Below are 16060 nucleotides of genomic sequence, written 5' to 3' on the forward strand. Positions count from 1 at the left end.
TCCAAGCGATGGTTAAAAGATTTAATTCTGTCATGTTGTACAATAAATAATAAAAATTATTCATACAACAATCTTATTGTTAAATTTCCGACCTCCGTTAAAAACTATCTATTCAAACTTGAGGTCAAACTAAGGACTGTAGGATAGACTCATGTAAAATATAGCGCACCAGGTTGCAATATATCATTTGCTGGGCTTAACATTTTTTATCCACGCCACTAAGATCCATTTTTGTTCTCAATGTAATGCGTGGTGGAATTCTCCAGAACCTTATTTCATCCCTGAGGTTACAAAGTGTAAAAATTTTTCCAAAATAATTTCTACCCAAAGCGTCAAACTGGAAATGTCTAGATGGTTCGTACTAGGGAAGCTACGATAAATCCGCCTGCGTGAATCTCTTCAACACTTCAGATAAATGTCGTACAACAGTGCGACGTTCTTCTTCCTGAAAAGTAGCATTGGAGAGTGCGTGGTAACTAGTTATTAGCAGTTTGTGTAGCTTTCTGACTAGCTCAAAAGGGCAGGCTTTGCGACCTTATAACCAGAGAGGAAATCCATTGCCATGCGTGCGTGGATCAAAATCAGTTTCAACAACATACGGTGGAATAAGGTGGGGACTTCTTTTAATAGACAAGTATACTCTGAACGCGATTATGACTAAAGGCAACGATACACGATACCGCAGGCTGTTAGTTAGTCATAAACCGTCCACAGTCCATCCGGCTGCAGTTTGGACTGAAATCACCATACACGGATGGGTAAGCCGGGCAGCGTCAGCAGTTCAACTCTAGTCGTGAAAGGCGTTGAAACGTAAAGTTGAGCTATTCGTGTGTGTGAGCATTTAAAACAGAATGCTCATTGCCTAGGTGGCCAATCTGGTGACCATCGGCCATACACGTATTGGTTTTACTGATCACCATTTCGACCACCCCGATGGCTGAATTGTTTTTCAATCGATCACCGGCCGCCTGAGCAGTCCGAACTGACTGGCCAACCGAATCTCACATATGTTTCAACCGCCGATAATTTGTGGACGCTTCAGGCGTAATTAATACCCAGCCTGATCGTGTATGACAGGCATAAGAGAGATGGTGGATAGGCGGAATGTTCAAGCTATCCCCTCTGTGGCCATTACTTCCATTGTACGGGATACTCAAAGCGCATAGAACTTCTGGATAAACAGCTTATGTTTGAGACTTCCTAGAATCTTGCTTATACTGACAATTAAAGCCTGTCAACAGAGTTCTTTGCATTGATTAATTACAAATATAAATCTACATGACTCCTGAATCACCATGTAGAGTCTCTAATCCATAGAGTGTGAAGGCTCGTTTCATTTTTAGCTCTACATGTTTGCTCCTAAAAAATCTCCATAAAGAAAATACCTCAGATATTTCATTTCTTCGGAAAGTTGGTGGGTTATTCCCGTAATCCTTGGAAGTCAAACTTCATTCAGTTTGCTTCCTTTTATAAAAAATACAATTATGGCCCCATTTAAATTTACTGAAAGCCCGTGCCTTGATTATCAGGCTTATTTGCCTGAAATACATTGGACCTGAATAGTCGCCACTCCCAAGCTTTTGTATGAAAACTATCCTGGCCTTCTACCAAGAGGTAGTCACATAGTCCAGAGGAAGGTTCGCCAAAAGCATACTTTCCAGGCGTGGCTGGTTAAGATATACACCCATGTCAGTGATGTGAGGCAACAAGGTTTACAGGAATCTCGTTTTGAACTTCTGACAAGTCTCTCATATTCACGCTTAGATTTCACATATTTTAACTGTTTGATTTCCTCGGTGTTTGCGTTTCTCAATTCACATTTAGCTCGGGTAACTGAGATTCTATTGTCAAAGTCCTTAGGCCTCAGTCCAATCCCTTTTCCTAGGATTCAAATTGTTATTAGAGTCGAAGCAATCGAAACAATTTGACAGTGAGACTTCGTCTAGCAACCGCCACTGCCTAATCAAATCTAGGATGTTGGAAGTAGAAAATATTAGGTCAATAATTTCATTCATCCTTAACCCGACGGACGTAGGGGCGCAGTCATTAGAACAGCTGAGGTATTCAAATCAAATTGCTTCTCTGCTCCCGGATCGGATTTGTTGTTTTTCCAAAAAATATGTTGAACATTCGCATCACAACCTATTAAGGGTAGAGTGTAGGATCCGAGGAATCGATTCTTTTTAGGTATCAATTGTAGCTAAATATATTACATACGCTTACAGTGTTAAATAGGTAAAGTATCATATGGTTGGCAAACTAGAATAATTGTGATTCATTGGATTTTTATTCATTAAAAAAACCGTGAAAAAACACGAAAATTTACAAAAAGGCTGTTTACCAACGCACCAAAAATGTATCTTTCAATATTTTTTTAACAATCCTAGTTTGCGAACCGTGATATACTCCACACGTTAGAATCCCGTTTATTTCTTCTTCTTAAAGATGAACGTGAATGCATAAGTTGCACTGTACTTCAATAATGAACTATGATATCGGGCTGGAAAAATTGTTAAGTGTTAAGAAATTCGCATTTGTATCTTTATCCATCCTTCGCACGGGATGACCTCCTTAAGAATCCAAGCCCACTTGATTTCGCATACACTACCGGGTTCTTTAGTTTTTGTATCAACAGAAAATCATAGGGACGTTTCTTCTTCTACCATTGATCTGCTGTTGAAAGGCGACCGTAACTAGTTTCTGAATGCAGAATTGTCTCAACATAGTTGAGACTAACAGACTTAACATCAGGACACAGGCGCTGGATCAGGAAGAACTTTCGTCCTGGAAAATCGCAACTCCTTCTACTGATCCAATACTACAGATTTTGCAAAGTGGAGCCTTTGCCTCTTGTACCAGGAGAAAATCGAAGCAATCCTTCAAAATTGTCAGCCAGTAGAAAGTGCGAAATAATTATACTGGACAATGATAATTTTCTGTCATTTGACAGGCAGACAGACGAACGGACAGAAAGACAGTAGATCAATTCTAATAGGGCTTCCTTTACAAACAAAAATCTTAAAAAGGGCTCACCTAATGACGGCAAAGGACAAAAGTGCTGCGAAGAAGTACAGGGACTTTAGTATTTCACTCAAATGTCAATTATTCACGTTAATTATACCATCAACATTCTTATTTCCATGGCTTAAGAGGCAGTAAATTCGCTCGAAATTGATAACTTTGAACTGCTATGACTTTGAAATTAAAAGCCGGATTTTCACGAAACTGCAGTACTGTGTACGATACTGTCCTCTATGCTGGAGTAAGATTTGATAAACCTAGGATGAACGTAACCACGGTTTCCCGGTCAACTTATAATAGTTGGTGATATTTTATTATTAAGTTTATTTGTGGAGATATTGGAATGCAACCTATTTTGAGCCTTAGATTTCATACCAGCGCATGGTCCTGATTTTTTTTCAGATTTTCGTTTGGGGAATTTTTTAATTTTTCACTTTAAATGTCTCCATCTTGATTCCTCATGTACGCACTTTTCAGTTTACGTCAAAACATTGAAAGTACTAATCGAGACCTTCCATATGTCCACGAAATTTGCTTTGAATCGGTGTAGCAGTTTCGGAGAAAAGTGCGTGTGAGAGACAGACTGACAACTAATCGATTTTAATAAGGTTTCTGACGCTGTGAGATGCATTCTTAAGTGGGAATGAATGTGCAAATTTTTATTATTCAAGATTGAAGGGATATATCATTCGTCAAATTAATCAAAATAAGTGTCCTGTAAACGATTTCCCGAAAAAAATTCGAAGGATTATGAGAAAAACGACCCATCTGGTCATCCACCGAAAATCATCACGTTTTACTCTGTCAAATTGACCAGATTGAGGCTCGCTCGAAAATATGAATTTTGGGATACCGAGTGGCCATCCATAATCTTTAGTGATTAAAACAAGTTCAATTCGGATGGCTCTGATGTTTTAAAAAAGTTTGGGTGGCCGAGAGCGTGAAAGATACCCTGGAAACTTTAAAGGGGGATAATCATTAATGACACCATTTGATGGGCTGGTTTTGAATATGCCTTGTAAGGCACAAATTGGGCTCTAGCTATGATGGCGGGTTGTTGGAGAACGTGCTGTTAAGTTTAGGTGATGGTCAATCAGCTCTAGACAGGACATTTGAACAGAACAATGCAGCGATCCATATTCCGAATCAACCTACAATTCTACAATACATTGCGTAGTCAGCAATGTAATTGTCGTCCCTGCTTAATGTGTGACCTATCTACTGCCACTTCCGTCTTTCAGTCATATTGTATACGGGTTTCAGGTATGTGCGCCGACCAAGTTCTTCGTTCGAGATAGTGTCAGGCTAGCGAACTCCGATACAACAACACAACGCAAACAGGTGTTTACGAAGACTTCGAGCCTCCAAGTGACAATGGGAATCACTTTCCACATGCTACTCTCATATAACAACACAGAAAGAACATTAGCACATAACAGTTTCAAAGTTATTTTGGCGTTGAGATAACTGCATTTCCAGATTTGAGACAAAGCAAAGAAAGCGGATCTAGCCCTGCCAATGCACCGGGTGACACCCAGTTCGATGCCACCGTCGATAGCTTTACGCTTTCTAGATATAGAAGTTGATTGATGACTTCGATGCTGTGCTCATTAGTACAAATATAGAGAGTGCAATGTCAGACTGACAACTTTAGTTTTGTTGTTGTTGGTGACAATCTACCTGCCTCTCTTTCCAAATCAAGCGCCTTGTGGCAAAGGTCCATGACCCGGTGAGAGAGCATGACATCTGCTGGTATTTGAGGAAAAATGTAATCGTTCATTGGACCCTTCCATGAGGAACGTCTCCGATGACAAGAACAAATAGTATCGAAATGAAGATGCAACTCTGACTGACTTTGCTTTCGTCCTCAAATTCCTCTGAGATTTTACCTCAATGCACCAAGTAACATTTTGCGCCATCACCATTATATGTTGCTCTGATAATAGCTGTTAGGGTTTCCGGAATGCCCCTCCTACGTAGAGCACTCTTGATACACTTCCTGTTCACACTGTCGGAAGCTTTCTCGAAATACATGAAAGGCAGCTGAAGCAAAAATCTGAACTCCGCGCACTGTTCCTAAATCAATGCAGGACGATTCGGATCGAAAACCAGCCAGCTCCCTGTCGATCACGCGTTCGAGATGTTATCCTTTCAACGGCAGAAAGCAGACAGATACCCCTTGAAATGCCACATACTAAACAGGTGCCTTCCTTTGGAGTGTAAACGATCATCTCCTTCCATATTTGAGGAAGTAGCAGACCTGCAACTGCAACTGTAGATGCGGCTATAAATCGTTCTGCGGGGAAACCGTCAAGCCCTACGGATTTTCTTCGTTTGAGCGCATTGGTTGCCCTAATGTTTTCACTCTGGTGGATGGAATCCGCATGTTCAGATCAGATTCTGATCCCTTTCGAGACCGATGTCAGCTTCTCTGTTGTTAGGCACATCTAGAAAGCAACTTGTAAATCTATTGCAGGTCAGTTGAAACTTAACTGACCTTATGCAACCTCTGTGCTCGAACAATGTGCCACCGCTGACGAGGAGGTGGAAGCTGCAAAAACCTACGAACCTCCCACTATTATCGCTAAAGTCACCAAGATCGTGCTTCCCCATCAAATGCAGGAGCAAGTTGTTGCCAGAGCCCACCCTGGCATTCAAGGCTTCACAATATCACCGTTAGGAAGCCTTTTCTGAAATGGATGTTATTGGTTGTAGTGAATACTACTATCCCTCACCTGGACCGGAATTTTATAACGAGAATCCTGTCAGAAGACGGCTCTCAGGTGAAGAGAGCACACGCCTTGCAATGACCATCAGAAACAACCTGATATCAGATTCTAAGACTTGGTTTTCCAGGGAACAAAAGCACGTCGCCATTAATGTGGTAAAAGAAAGAGGAGTACTCTCCAAAGTTCCAGTTACTTCACTTAAACCCAGAATGTTCAGTTTCAATCATCATAATATGAGGAATACGCACTCGTTCTCCGTTAATTAGAGTGTACACTTTTGCTTTGTAAAACTGCTTCATCACAAATCCGTTCTAATTTTGCGGGAAAGCATACGCCTACTAAAATAAGCATAAGATATTCCGAACGGTAACCAATGCTCAATAATATCTGAAAAATCTGAAAATAAACAAGGTCCTAGAAACTCCAATTGGTAAGGATGCTACTGCTACTCTGATCAATAGATATATTCGTAAAGTAAGAGTAAGAAACCAGCCAAATAGCTAGCCAAAGTGCTTCTAGCTGATCCTAATACTAAATGATTTTAGATATCGTCGAAAGTAGGAATTGGTGTATGTTAAAGAATTAGAGTATGCCTTTTGCCGCAAGAAATGCAGCTTGCAATGTGGATACATTGTGAGTTCTTTACTTAAATCAAGATACAATAAATAAAATCTTGGTAGACTTAATTAATCGCACTTTCAAAAGTAACCATTCTTAGATATATTTTAAATATGACTGCTCACGGGGATGAGCGTTATCAAAGGGAAATTGTAAAAACTTACTCTTCTTGACCATCATCATTCTCATAAGATGACAGATAGAACCCTCCATTATCCGTTCGCAATGATCCTTCATAAGTAATTGTCAAAAGATACTCCTGCCCTGCAACCAATTGGAACGGTTCCGCATGCAGGGAAGCGAATGTTAAGAAATCCGTGGTCGTATTCTGCTCTTTCACATATAAAAAGTACACATCCTGCGTACTCAAATCAGTGAGATCCGCATCGTTAATTTTCAACTGCAGAGCATGTAAGGTAACCTCGCTTGCATCCCTTTCGGCTCGAAATGTGATTTGAACTTTCCCCGAAAAGGTAAAATCATTCAAGTGAATTCGAGGGTACAGCCAAATATTGTAATTTATAGGAACGGCATCACCACTAAGGCGATAGTTTATAGGTTGCACAACGCGATCACTTTTTTGAGGTTCCGCGACTTTATAGAATATAGGATGCAGCCATTCTTCATCAATTGGAAGAGCACCTTGGATGCTTAGGACGAGAAAGCTTACAACTACGAGACCAAACACTAGACGAAACATCTTATTATAACTAAAAGAGAAGACTGAACCGGAGGATCGATCGAGGGCCAATTGAGCCACAAGCGCGAAAATATTTAATAAAATTTAACTACATTGCGAGCCATAATAATTTATTGGTGTTATAAATCCAGCTTAAGCGACTCTGATAAACTTTGCTATTAGCCTAACGTAGTTGATAACGGAAATGTGGTAGACGCGTAAAAATGATTATAGACAAATTTATCTTTATGATACAATAGCAGCTACTTTTATCAAAAGAGGCATTGGGTGTAATCCCCGTGAAATTTAAGATGCAATAATATATGTTATTGGCCCATTTTTACGTTCGGTTGCTTTAATTATCGTTACTGAAATGTGCATATGAGGTAAAAAACGAGATATGCAAAAGCATATTCTTATTCCTTAGAAAATTAAAAGATAAGCGCTACTTTGATCGCTCCGATCATTACCACATTATCGGCGAATCTTTCCAAAGCGAAGATTATTGCAACTCATGCTTGAACCAGGCTTAGTACTGTAAGTCCATACACGTTCTCCATGCGCACTGCAGTAAAAAGAGCGTCAAGGGTCTCAATCCGATAATATCCGTGAAGTTCCACATCTCGTGAATGAAATTGCAAGTCATCGTTACCTACGGATAAAGATTGCTTCTTAAATTCAAAATTCATTTAATAAAGCCGCCGATCTTCACTGTCTCCTCGCGGAACCTTCTTGCAGTACGCGGGGTCAGATAGGCAGGCAGGAACCACTGGAAACTTCGTACTCTGAACTCCCAATTAGCGCTGTGGTGCGCCGTTTTGAGGCCACAAACCCATAAGACCATGACTGCTGTGGGAAAAGGAAGAAAGCGTAGTCCAGCCGACTCAGACTCGGCTAGACTGAATGTATCCAAAACTCCCGTGCTGACTCTACAGACCATCTCTGATCCGTCCGTGAAGAATACTGAAACACGTCGAAGCTTCTGCACTCTGCTCTGATTAGAAAGTAAAGTTGGACTTGGGTGTGACGCATGGGGCCATGGGGTCTCACAAGATTGCTTCATCCACCCATTTTAAAGTCACAGGAACGTTTTTCAGAATGTAGAGGAAGGGGTTGAGGTGATGCCATTCCAGAGGAACACGTTCGTCTCAAGTATGACGATAGGAAGGGGGGAGTATTTGCCTGTTCCCTACCTTTTGGAGACTAAGCCATGGATGTGGAACTTTTGAAACCTTCAAAAGTTTACCCTGAGAAGCTGTAATTAGATATTACTTTACGGTTTGTGGAGCCAATTAGTAATTAACTGTTATTCCTGTATTAATATCGCCTATTTTCCCCTTCCCGTTGTATGGAACCTTTTAGGTTTTTTAACAACACCATCCCCTACGATCCGACGTCGGTGAATTGGGGCTCCACACCGCGAAGCGACTGCCAAAGAACATTAGATACTCCACGTCTCTTTCCTTGCCTAAGAAACTTGGACATGCTGGCGAATCCTGGTATCCGAATCTATATAGATATTTACGGTGTTCACCGCATCCATATAGTAACTTAGGTAATTATGACTAAGGTGATTATGACTTGCGCAGCGTTAAGTGGATGATACTGAAACTGAAGCACAGTCTGACTGTGTGGTTGTCCTATACCCTATATAGGGATTGAACAGGAAACTATTTGGATTGTCGATCTCTTAATGTAAATTCGTGACTTCCCTTCAGCGAAAATGACTACCGGCAACAAACCGACTATGCCACTTCATCCGATATCTGATATCGGAAAGCCTGTAATTACCCTCAGGAAACATATCCTCTATGACAGGCTTCTTTTGGTTTCCTTGTTGGTTAATACCACAAGCCAAACAGGAGCGGCGTAGAGGAAGACACAGCTAATAATTTGAAAGAGTTACATTCTATTGATGTATGTGGTTGCTTCTTATGGTCTGGTTCCCAATAAATATTTGTTGGAGCGATTTCCATGTTGTAATCAACGAGCGGTAATCCAATAATTTCAAGGTTGTCTTGGATCTTCCAGATTTCGCCTTTCGCTGTTCTCTCAATTGCAGATGTGATTTGCTATAACAACCAACGCAAAACTTCGTCGACGAAACTAACTAATTTTACATCTTCTGGTAAATGTAGGCATAAGACGCTATTGCAGATGATGTTCCACAATGCAGAGTATACCCTGCATCGACTATCAAGGAACTTTGGGTGAGACACCATGGTAATTTTCAACACCCTCAGCGAAGTAGCTAGCCTCTATGTTTGTCAGATAGTGCCGAGTATTCATTCCGATGAGCAAGATTTCATTGCATAACCAGATTATCGAATTGGAAGGGTTCATCACATTCAACGTGACCACTGAACCGTATTCTTTTAACCTCCATCGTCATCTCTCACCTTCTATGGCAGTTCTAAATCCAAACTACGTATCAGACAAAGCTCTTTAACAGTCAGTTGTCTCTAACAATCTTTGCCAATTATGCCATTCAAGAAACATTTCCTTTTGGTAATAAAATCGTCGAGGCATTTTTGCAGAACCAAGCTCGGGGCCTTCAATCTACCGTGTGGGCTCAGCAACATAATGTAACTTTTATTTCTTAAACCTGGGTTGAAGACAATATACTGAGCTATAAGCGCCCGGAGGGGTAATTCACTTTTCGTTACAACAGGAACCGCGCTGCGTCGGGTAAGTCCACTGATGGTGAAATCTTAATTACAGTTAAAGATCAACTCCGTACCAAAATCGTCTTTTTCTCCGCTGGCTCACCATATGATTGTGTTGTTCTACGTATTTTCCCGCCTGATTCCCGCCCGTTTATTGTATGTTGTATCTACATCCCCTGTGTTAGCTCTTCCCACCTATACCAAGAATTTTTTGTGCAATTGTGTTGTTGAAACTCCTTACTGTCAAGTTCAATTTCCTGCCATTCTTCATTTGCGGAGATTTTAACCTTCCCGTGGTCAATTGGTTTAGTCCTTCTGGCCTTCCCATAGCTTCCAACAACCTCTTCCACTCTTCCTTTCTACCCTCTTCCTTTATCAACACTTGTTCTGTCCTAAATTTCAAAACCTCCACAAACTTCTTGGGCTGCACTCTTGATTTCTTCCTTTCCAACTCCTCCGAGCGCCACCTCTCTCTATTTCCTCGTCCATCCTCCCATGTAAAGATTAACGCTCATCACCCACACTTGAATTCGATGCAACGCTCCCTGGTCAGACGTGAAAAATGCGAGTAATTCTGTTAAATTCAACTTCCGGAAACCCAACTTTGACGGTGTCAACTCAGCCTTAGCATCAATCGACTGGGAACTTATATTATCAACGTCTACGTGCAATCAAGCTCAAGTGCCTCTTATAAAATCCTGTTCGATCTCCTCCCCTGTTATACCTCTTCTTCTCCTATTCGTCTTCGTTCCGACGAAACTTGGTTCACCACGGATATCCTTAATAAGATCCGCCTGAAACGTGCTTGCGGAAGAAGTTACGGACTTCACAAAATTACGCCGACATTGCCCATTCCAAGGCTATGCGCTATTGTCCCACACTCGCCACTTCCGTAAACCCCACCCAATCTTTCGCTTCTTCCATCAACTTTGCTGATTCCACTACAACTCCTCACTGGTAATCTTGACAGCAATGTCGGACCAACAAGCCTCCTAACCTCTTCCTTGATAATTGTAAAAAACACATTTGCTTCCCTCTGAGTATTATCTTCAACAAAGGTTTAAAAGAATGTTACTTTCCTCATTTTTGGAAACAGGTCTTTATCATCCCTATCCTCAAGAGCGGAGATCCTTCTCAAGCTGTGAGCTACCGTCCCATCTCACTTCTTTTGTCTTGCTCCAAAATTCTCGATAGATAGGTTTACCACTGTGTGACGGCGCATTTTGGTCACCTCATTGTGAAAAAACAGCATGGTTTTATGAAAAATGGATCTACTGCTTCAAACCTATTGGTCTTTACCACCTTCGTTGCTAAATGCCTTAATTAACGACAGGAGTTACACGCTATTTATACCGATTTCGTCAAAGCCTTTAATATAGTTGACCACAATATTCTCCTCTCGAAACTATCTCTACTCAACTCTCCCCTCAATCATCTTTTGGCTGCTCGGTTAACCTGCTGGCTCTGAACGTCAGCAAATGCCGTTGCATGTGCTATTCACTTAAACCTTATCCAAAATCGTTTCCTTACTTTCTTCTCGAACAACCCCTTTCAACTGTAATCTTTGATGATGAACTTCGGTTTAGATCCCACTTCATTGACATCATCAATCGAGCTTCCAATATATCAGGTATTATCCTACGTTCTTCCTCCGACTTTACCTCAATTCACACCTGCTTAACACTTTTCAACTCCCTTGTCGGAGGCATCCCTGAATATTGCTGTGATTTCGCAACAGTGATTATTGCACTCTTGAAGCTGTACAACGTAAATTTGCCGGCCCCCATTTTTAAAAAAGGAACTTCCCCAAGTGGTCTATCCGTCTCTGCTACGCATCTCCCTTCCCCGCATTCCTTTACAAACTCTGTAATTGCCCGGTGGACTGCTTTTCCAACTCTGATATAATTCCCACATCGCATCTCGGTGTACACGTAGCGCATTGAAGTACCCTTCGCGGAGCTCGACATTTACTTTCACTCCCCGCCGTTCGTGAGTCCTTTGGCTCAGTCTCGACCAAACTACTAACTAGAAATTTACTTTTCTGTATATTGTCTTTAATTAAATTAATAAATGAATATCTGGTTTCGTGTAGGCAGCAACTTTCAGTACGTCCAGTCTTCTTCTCAATTATCGGTCGATTCGTCGAGCTTAGAAGCATTTTGCCCTAAACACATTTACTTTCTCATTCCGCCATTGGTAAGGCATCATGAATCCATATTCTATTATGGCGAATTTCATATATTTCGCTGATTATCACTACGTTTGCTCTATCTTCTAATATTCAGTAGTTTCAGGAATAAAATGTATCTTCATGATGATTTCATAGTATTCAAGGTCCTCTAGAACACCATTCACTTATTATTATTAACAACTATATGAGTCTGGTCTTTTTTCAGTTTTACAACTTCCATGATCCCCAGGAAGCAGCACCCTCAGTTGCATGTTCCGCCGATCAAAAGGAAGTCTAATTACAAAGATTTAATGAAGAAATGAGGAAACCAAATTTTGGTTAATGACGACATTTTAAGAGCCCAACATAATATTAATTGGGTCCTTCAAGATGAAGTTGTTATGCTGGTAGCACCACGAGCAATAAAATTCGAAGTCCTACCAAAACCCTTGAAAATAGTTTAACCAATATTAATAATCGTCAACAGTAAGACAGAAAAATCTATATTTTGGGAGGAATTTCAATGGGGAATACAGGGAACCTGTACAAATGCGGAGCCATAAATTTAAGCTTCAGCCACAGCGTTGGCAGAACTCCGATTGAGTTACTCACTGGCGTCAAGATAAAACTGAGTGAAGAAAAGATTGTTGTAATCCATCACCATAGGAAAGCATCGCAACATCTATCCCTCAGGGGTCGCTCAATATACGGGGACTAGCGTCCTGCCCAAGGAAGTAGTGCTGATCACCTAGCTGGCCTTATACCTGTGTCTTAGGTAGTAGCCTTGAGAAAGTTTCACTTACTGCTGTAGGTAATCGGCTTCATGTTTTAGGATACTCTGTGGGATTAAGGGGCTACAACTATATATTGGTAGCCGGTGGAAATTGCTGAGCTGTGGAAGAAGTGTCATATACAGGGAGGAAGCATGTATTATGTATTTGGGCATCATTTATTACGTATTCCATGCAATACCGTAGAAAATGCCTGGGATCCTCCACTTTTTACTATGAAAGAATTGAAAAGGGCAATCCTAATCCCGACAATATCCCGACAAAGGTACATAAACTAGTGTTCCAAGATCGGTTCGACTTACTGTTACATTGGAAAACTGTGTGAAGGGGGACATTTTTTTCTTCCCGCTGGAAGGTGTTGAGCTACGAGCTCATCAACAAAGGCAAATGAAACAATTATATTGTACGAATGACAAAGCCGAGAAAGTGCTTCAAAATCATTGCCAGCAATAGACTCGCTAGAGCTACCGGGAACTTGTCCCCAAGGAAATTTGGTCTCCACAGTGATTGATCTCATAAATGGCCATAAATGCGTTTAATTAAACTGAGGTCCAGCCGCCGTCGATCCTAAAAAACACGTTACTTCGATTCAGTTCCTGCAGCTTTCATGTATGGCAATTATTGTTACATTTACCGCGCTCCAGGCATGGTATTGACTCTCGTGTGATAGATTCCTTTCCAAAATACTTGGATAGCAAATTTATCAAAATATGATCGCTTCAGCTAATTAATTTCGTCTTAAACTTTCTGATTTACTACGGTTCGGGAGTTTCAGTATCTTAGACTGCACTCTTTGAAGGATAATCGCTATGTCCAGATTGGCTTTATGGCTGCTTCATATATTAGCACTTCGAATTCCAAGTGTTGCTTGGAAAATTTGTTGAGTAGCCAGTGCAAGTTTTTGGATCTCAAGTTGACCTTGGTTTTTGCCTCAATATGTTTCTTCCAAGATAACCTTCTGACCTGTATGGAAGTATTCCTAGATATTTTACCTCCTTAGACTGAGGGATGGATAAGCCGCCGTGCTTCATGTCAGACCTTGCGAAATGCTTGTGCAACGTCAATGAATACGTCCGATCGGTACTTTTTACCTTCCGAAGCACAGCTTAACTCGGAGGCTGGCCGATGAACTGATGTTCGACAGTTCCATGTTTTTTCCTGAATCCCAACTGGTGAGTAGTAGTGGTGATATTGCAGCCTGTAAAGAAGCAGCTTCTCGAATACTTTTAATAACTGAGTTGAGGGTGTTTTTTAACCTTCCTCTTTAATCCGTGAATCTCGGGCAATGGAAGATAATATGTAATGGCACATTCGGAACAAGCATAGGACTCGAAGCGATGTACGTACTTCCTGTACCCACTGTGTCCCATAAGGAACTGTATTTGGTGGTAATTCCAAATCTGCGTGTTTTCGCTCGATCCATCTCCCAACACATGGGATTAAGTGGTAGACTCTTGTCTCAGACTACCGGCTAAAACCCCCCCTGGAGCGTCTAGGACTCTAACCCTGAACCGTTTGACACATTACCTCAGGCCAGTCCTATTCAGTGCAGGAGTAAAATCTCGTGGGTCAGGGTGTTATTTCTTCTATTCATTTCGCTCTTTTTGCCTTGATTGTAACGTGTCACTCGGGTCCATGTGTCCTCGCTCTGCAGCATGGCCTTAATTAAGGTGTCCGGTGGCCGATGTGTCGAAGGTGATAGCAATGGCGCTCCCACCTTCTGCAGGAAAAAAGATGTGGCAGGCATCATTCACCACATCTTTGGAATAACTGTAGCCGGGCGACCATGATTTCTCGATTGTGTGCGGACAAAATGGAAAATACCCATGTCCGCTGAGTAACAAGGCTAAGTAACACTCCATCTACCCCTCGATTCTCTTTCCGTCGATTGCTGCCATTAGCAGAGAGTACGGGCTCTCTCTCTCTATAAGTGACAGTTTCCTCATCCCTCTCGCTGAAGTATATGAATCTCCGCTGACAGTGCATTCCATTATTGAGGGAGTCAGGGCATACTTCGGAACTGCAAGGAGGGACGGACTGAACTGCACTCATCAGTAAACGACGGCTACTGGATAAGGGGGGAGGCCCATTATCCACATTAGATATCAGTCGGCAAATCGAAAACTTTCTAGCCGCAGCCTTGTCTGTGGTGTTGCGAATGTGACCTAGGAAGCTCATCTTCATGTCTATCATGACCTTGAGGTATTTCACCGCCGGTTTCGACAAAACCATGGTTTCACCAGGCTGAATCATGCCTGGGAACCCTATCATTGATCAAGAGGACATGTATAATTTTGCTTTTATGAAGTTTCACGTTCTCGGTACGTTTCGAAGTTACCACCACCGCCAAGTCTTCTGCAAAACCAAGCAACCACGCTCTCCATCAAGCATTATGTTCCACAATAAAACCCCAATACGGAGCCTTGTAATTGAAGCAGTGGCTTTAGCAGAAGTTTCGAGCTTAAACTGGCTAAAGGGAAACGAAAATACGGACTGATGCTCTTGGCAAGAAAATGTAGCGCAAATACTGAGTCGGAGAGCTTCATGAGTGGCGTCTACCTGGCAAGGGAACATACATTCAATGAATATTAACTTCCTTGGCAAAACAAGTCAAGAGGCAGATGAAGGGCGCCATCCAACGCAATCTCGAAAGCGTAGTTGAACGAAAAACATTGTGAAATAGATTATTTTGTTATGCAATTTCTAAACAGGCGTGTAAGTTTTCAACCTTACAAATTGAAATGGTACGATCTCTTGACTATGCATTTTGGAATGAGGTTGTGGATGACACTGATCGTACTTCCATTTTTAGTGGATTGTTAGAACGGATTCGTTAGCAGCCTTATGCAGACACCACGGAGTTCTGTGCGCTGCTAAATGGAGCTACTTATATTACGCGCTACGATTCGATCCTTTTTCATGTAAAAACAAATTGGAAGATGACTCTTTGAACTAACTTCTCAGCGACCGTACCCACAAAAAAGACGAAACAAAACATGCAAACTGATGAATGAATGGTTGTCAAGTGATAGTAAGGATCACAGCGCGGCACCGTGATTTGGTACATAGCTAGACAAATCCTGGAAAACGTCTCCTGTATGTTAATATCGACAGCTCTTCTATCGAATCCTACTTTCATGTGGTGTCCACTGGGTATTTTGCAATTAAAACAATAGACGGAAGAGGGAAAGGGCGAGCTTTCCGCGCCTTAAAACGGAAAAAACTATGCAGTCCGGCGTTACTAGTAAGGGGTTGAGCGAAGTGCTGACAACACTTTCTCGAAAAATATCAAAGGGGCCAGGAACCAGGGATGCAGCCTCGGATTGGACATGTATAACGGCAACCACTTCGGCAACGTAGAGTGGACTACTCTTTTGGGTCTTGGA

General features: G+C 41.6%; 1 protein-coding gene across 1 annotated transcript in view; it reads right to left on the reverse strand.

The window, feature by feature from the left end:
* Positions 1–16060, reverse strand: part of LOC119658134 — a 117207-nt gene that overhangs the window by 79091 nt on the left and 22056 nt on the right. Inside the window, exon 8 of the mRNA XM_038065403.1 lies at positions 6533–7129. Coding sequence (XP_037921331.1) covers positions 6533–7129 — 597 coding nt within the window. The remainder of the gene's footprint in view (positions 1–6532; positions 7130–16060) is intronic.

This window comes from Hermetia illucens, chromosome 5 (assembly GCF_905115235.1).
Source record: "Hermetia illucens chromosome 5, iHerIll2.2.curated.20191125, whole genome shotgun sequence".
Classification (NCBI taxonomy): Eukaryota; Metazoa; Arthropoda; class Insecta; order Diptera; family Stratiomyidae; genus Hermetia; species Hermetia illucens.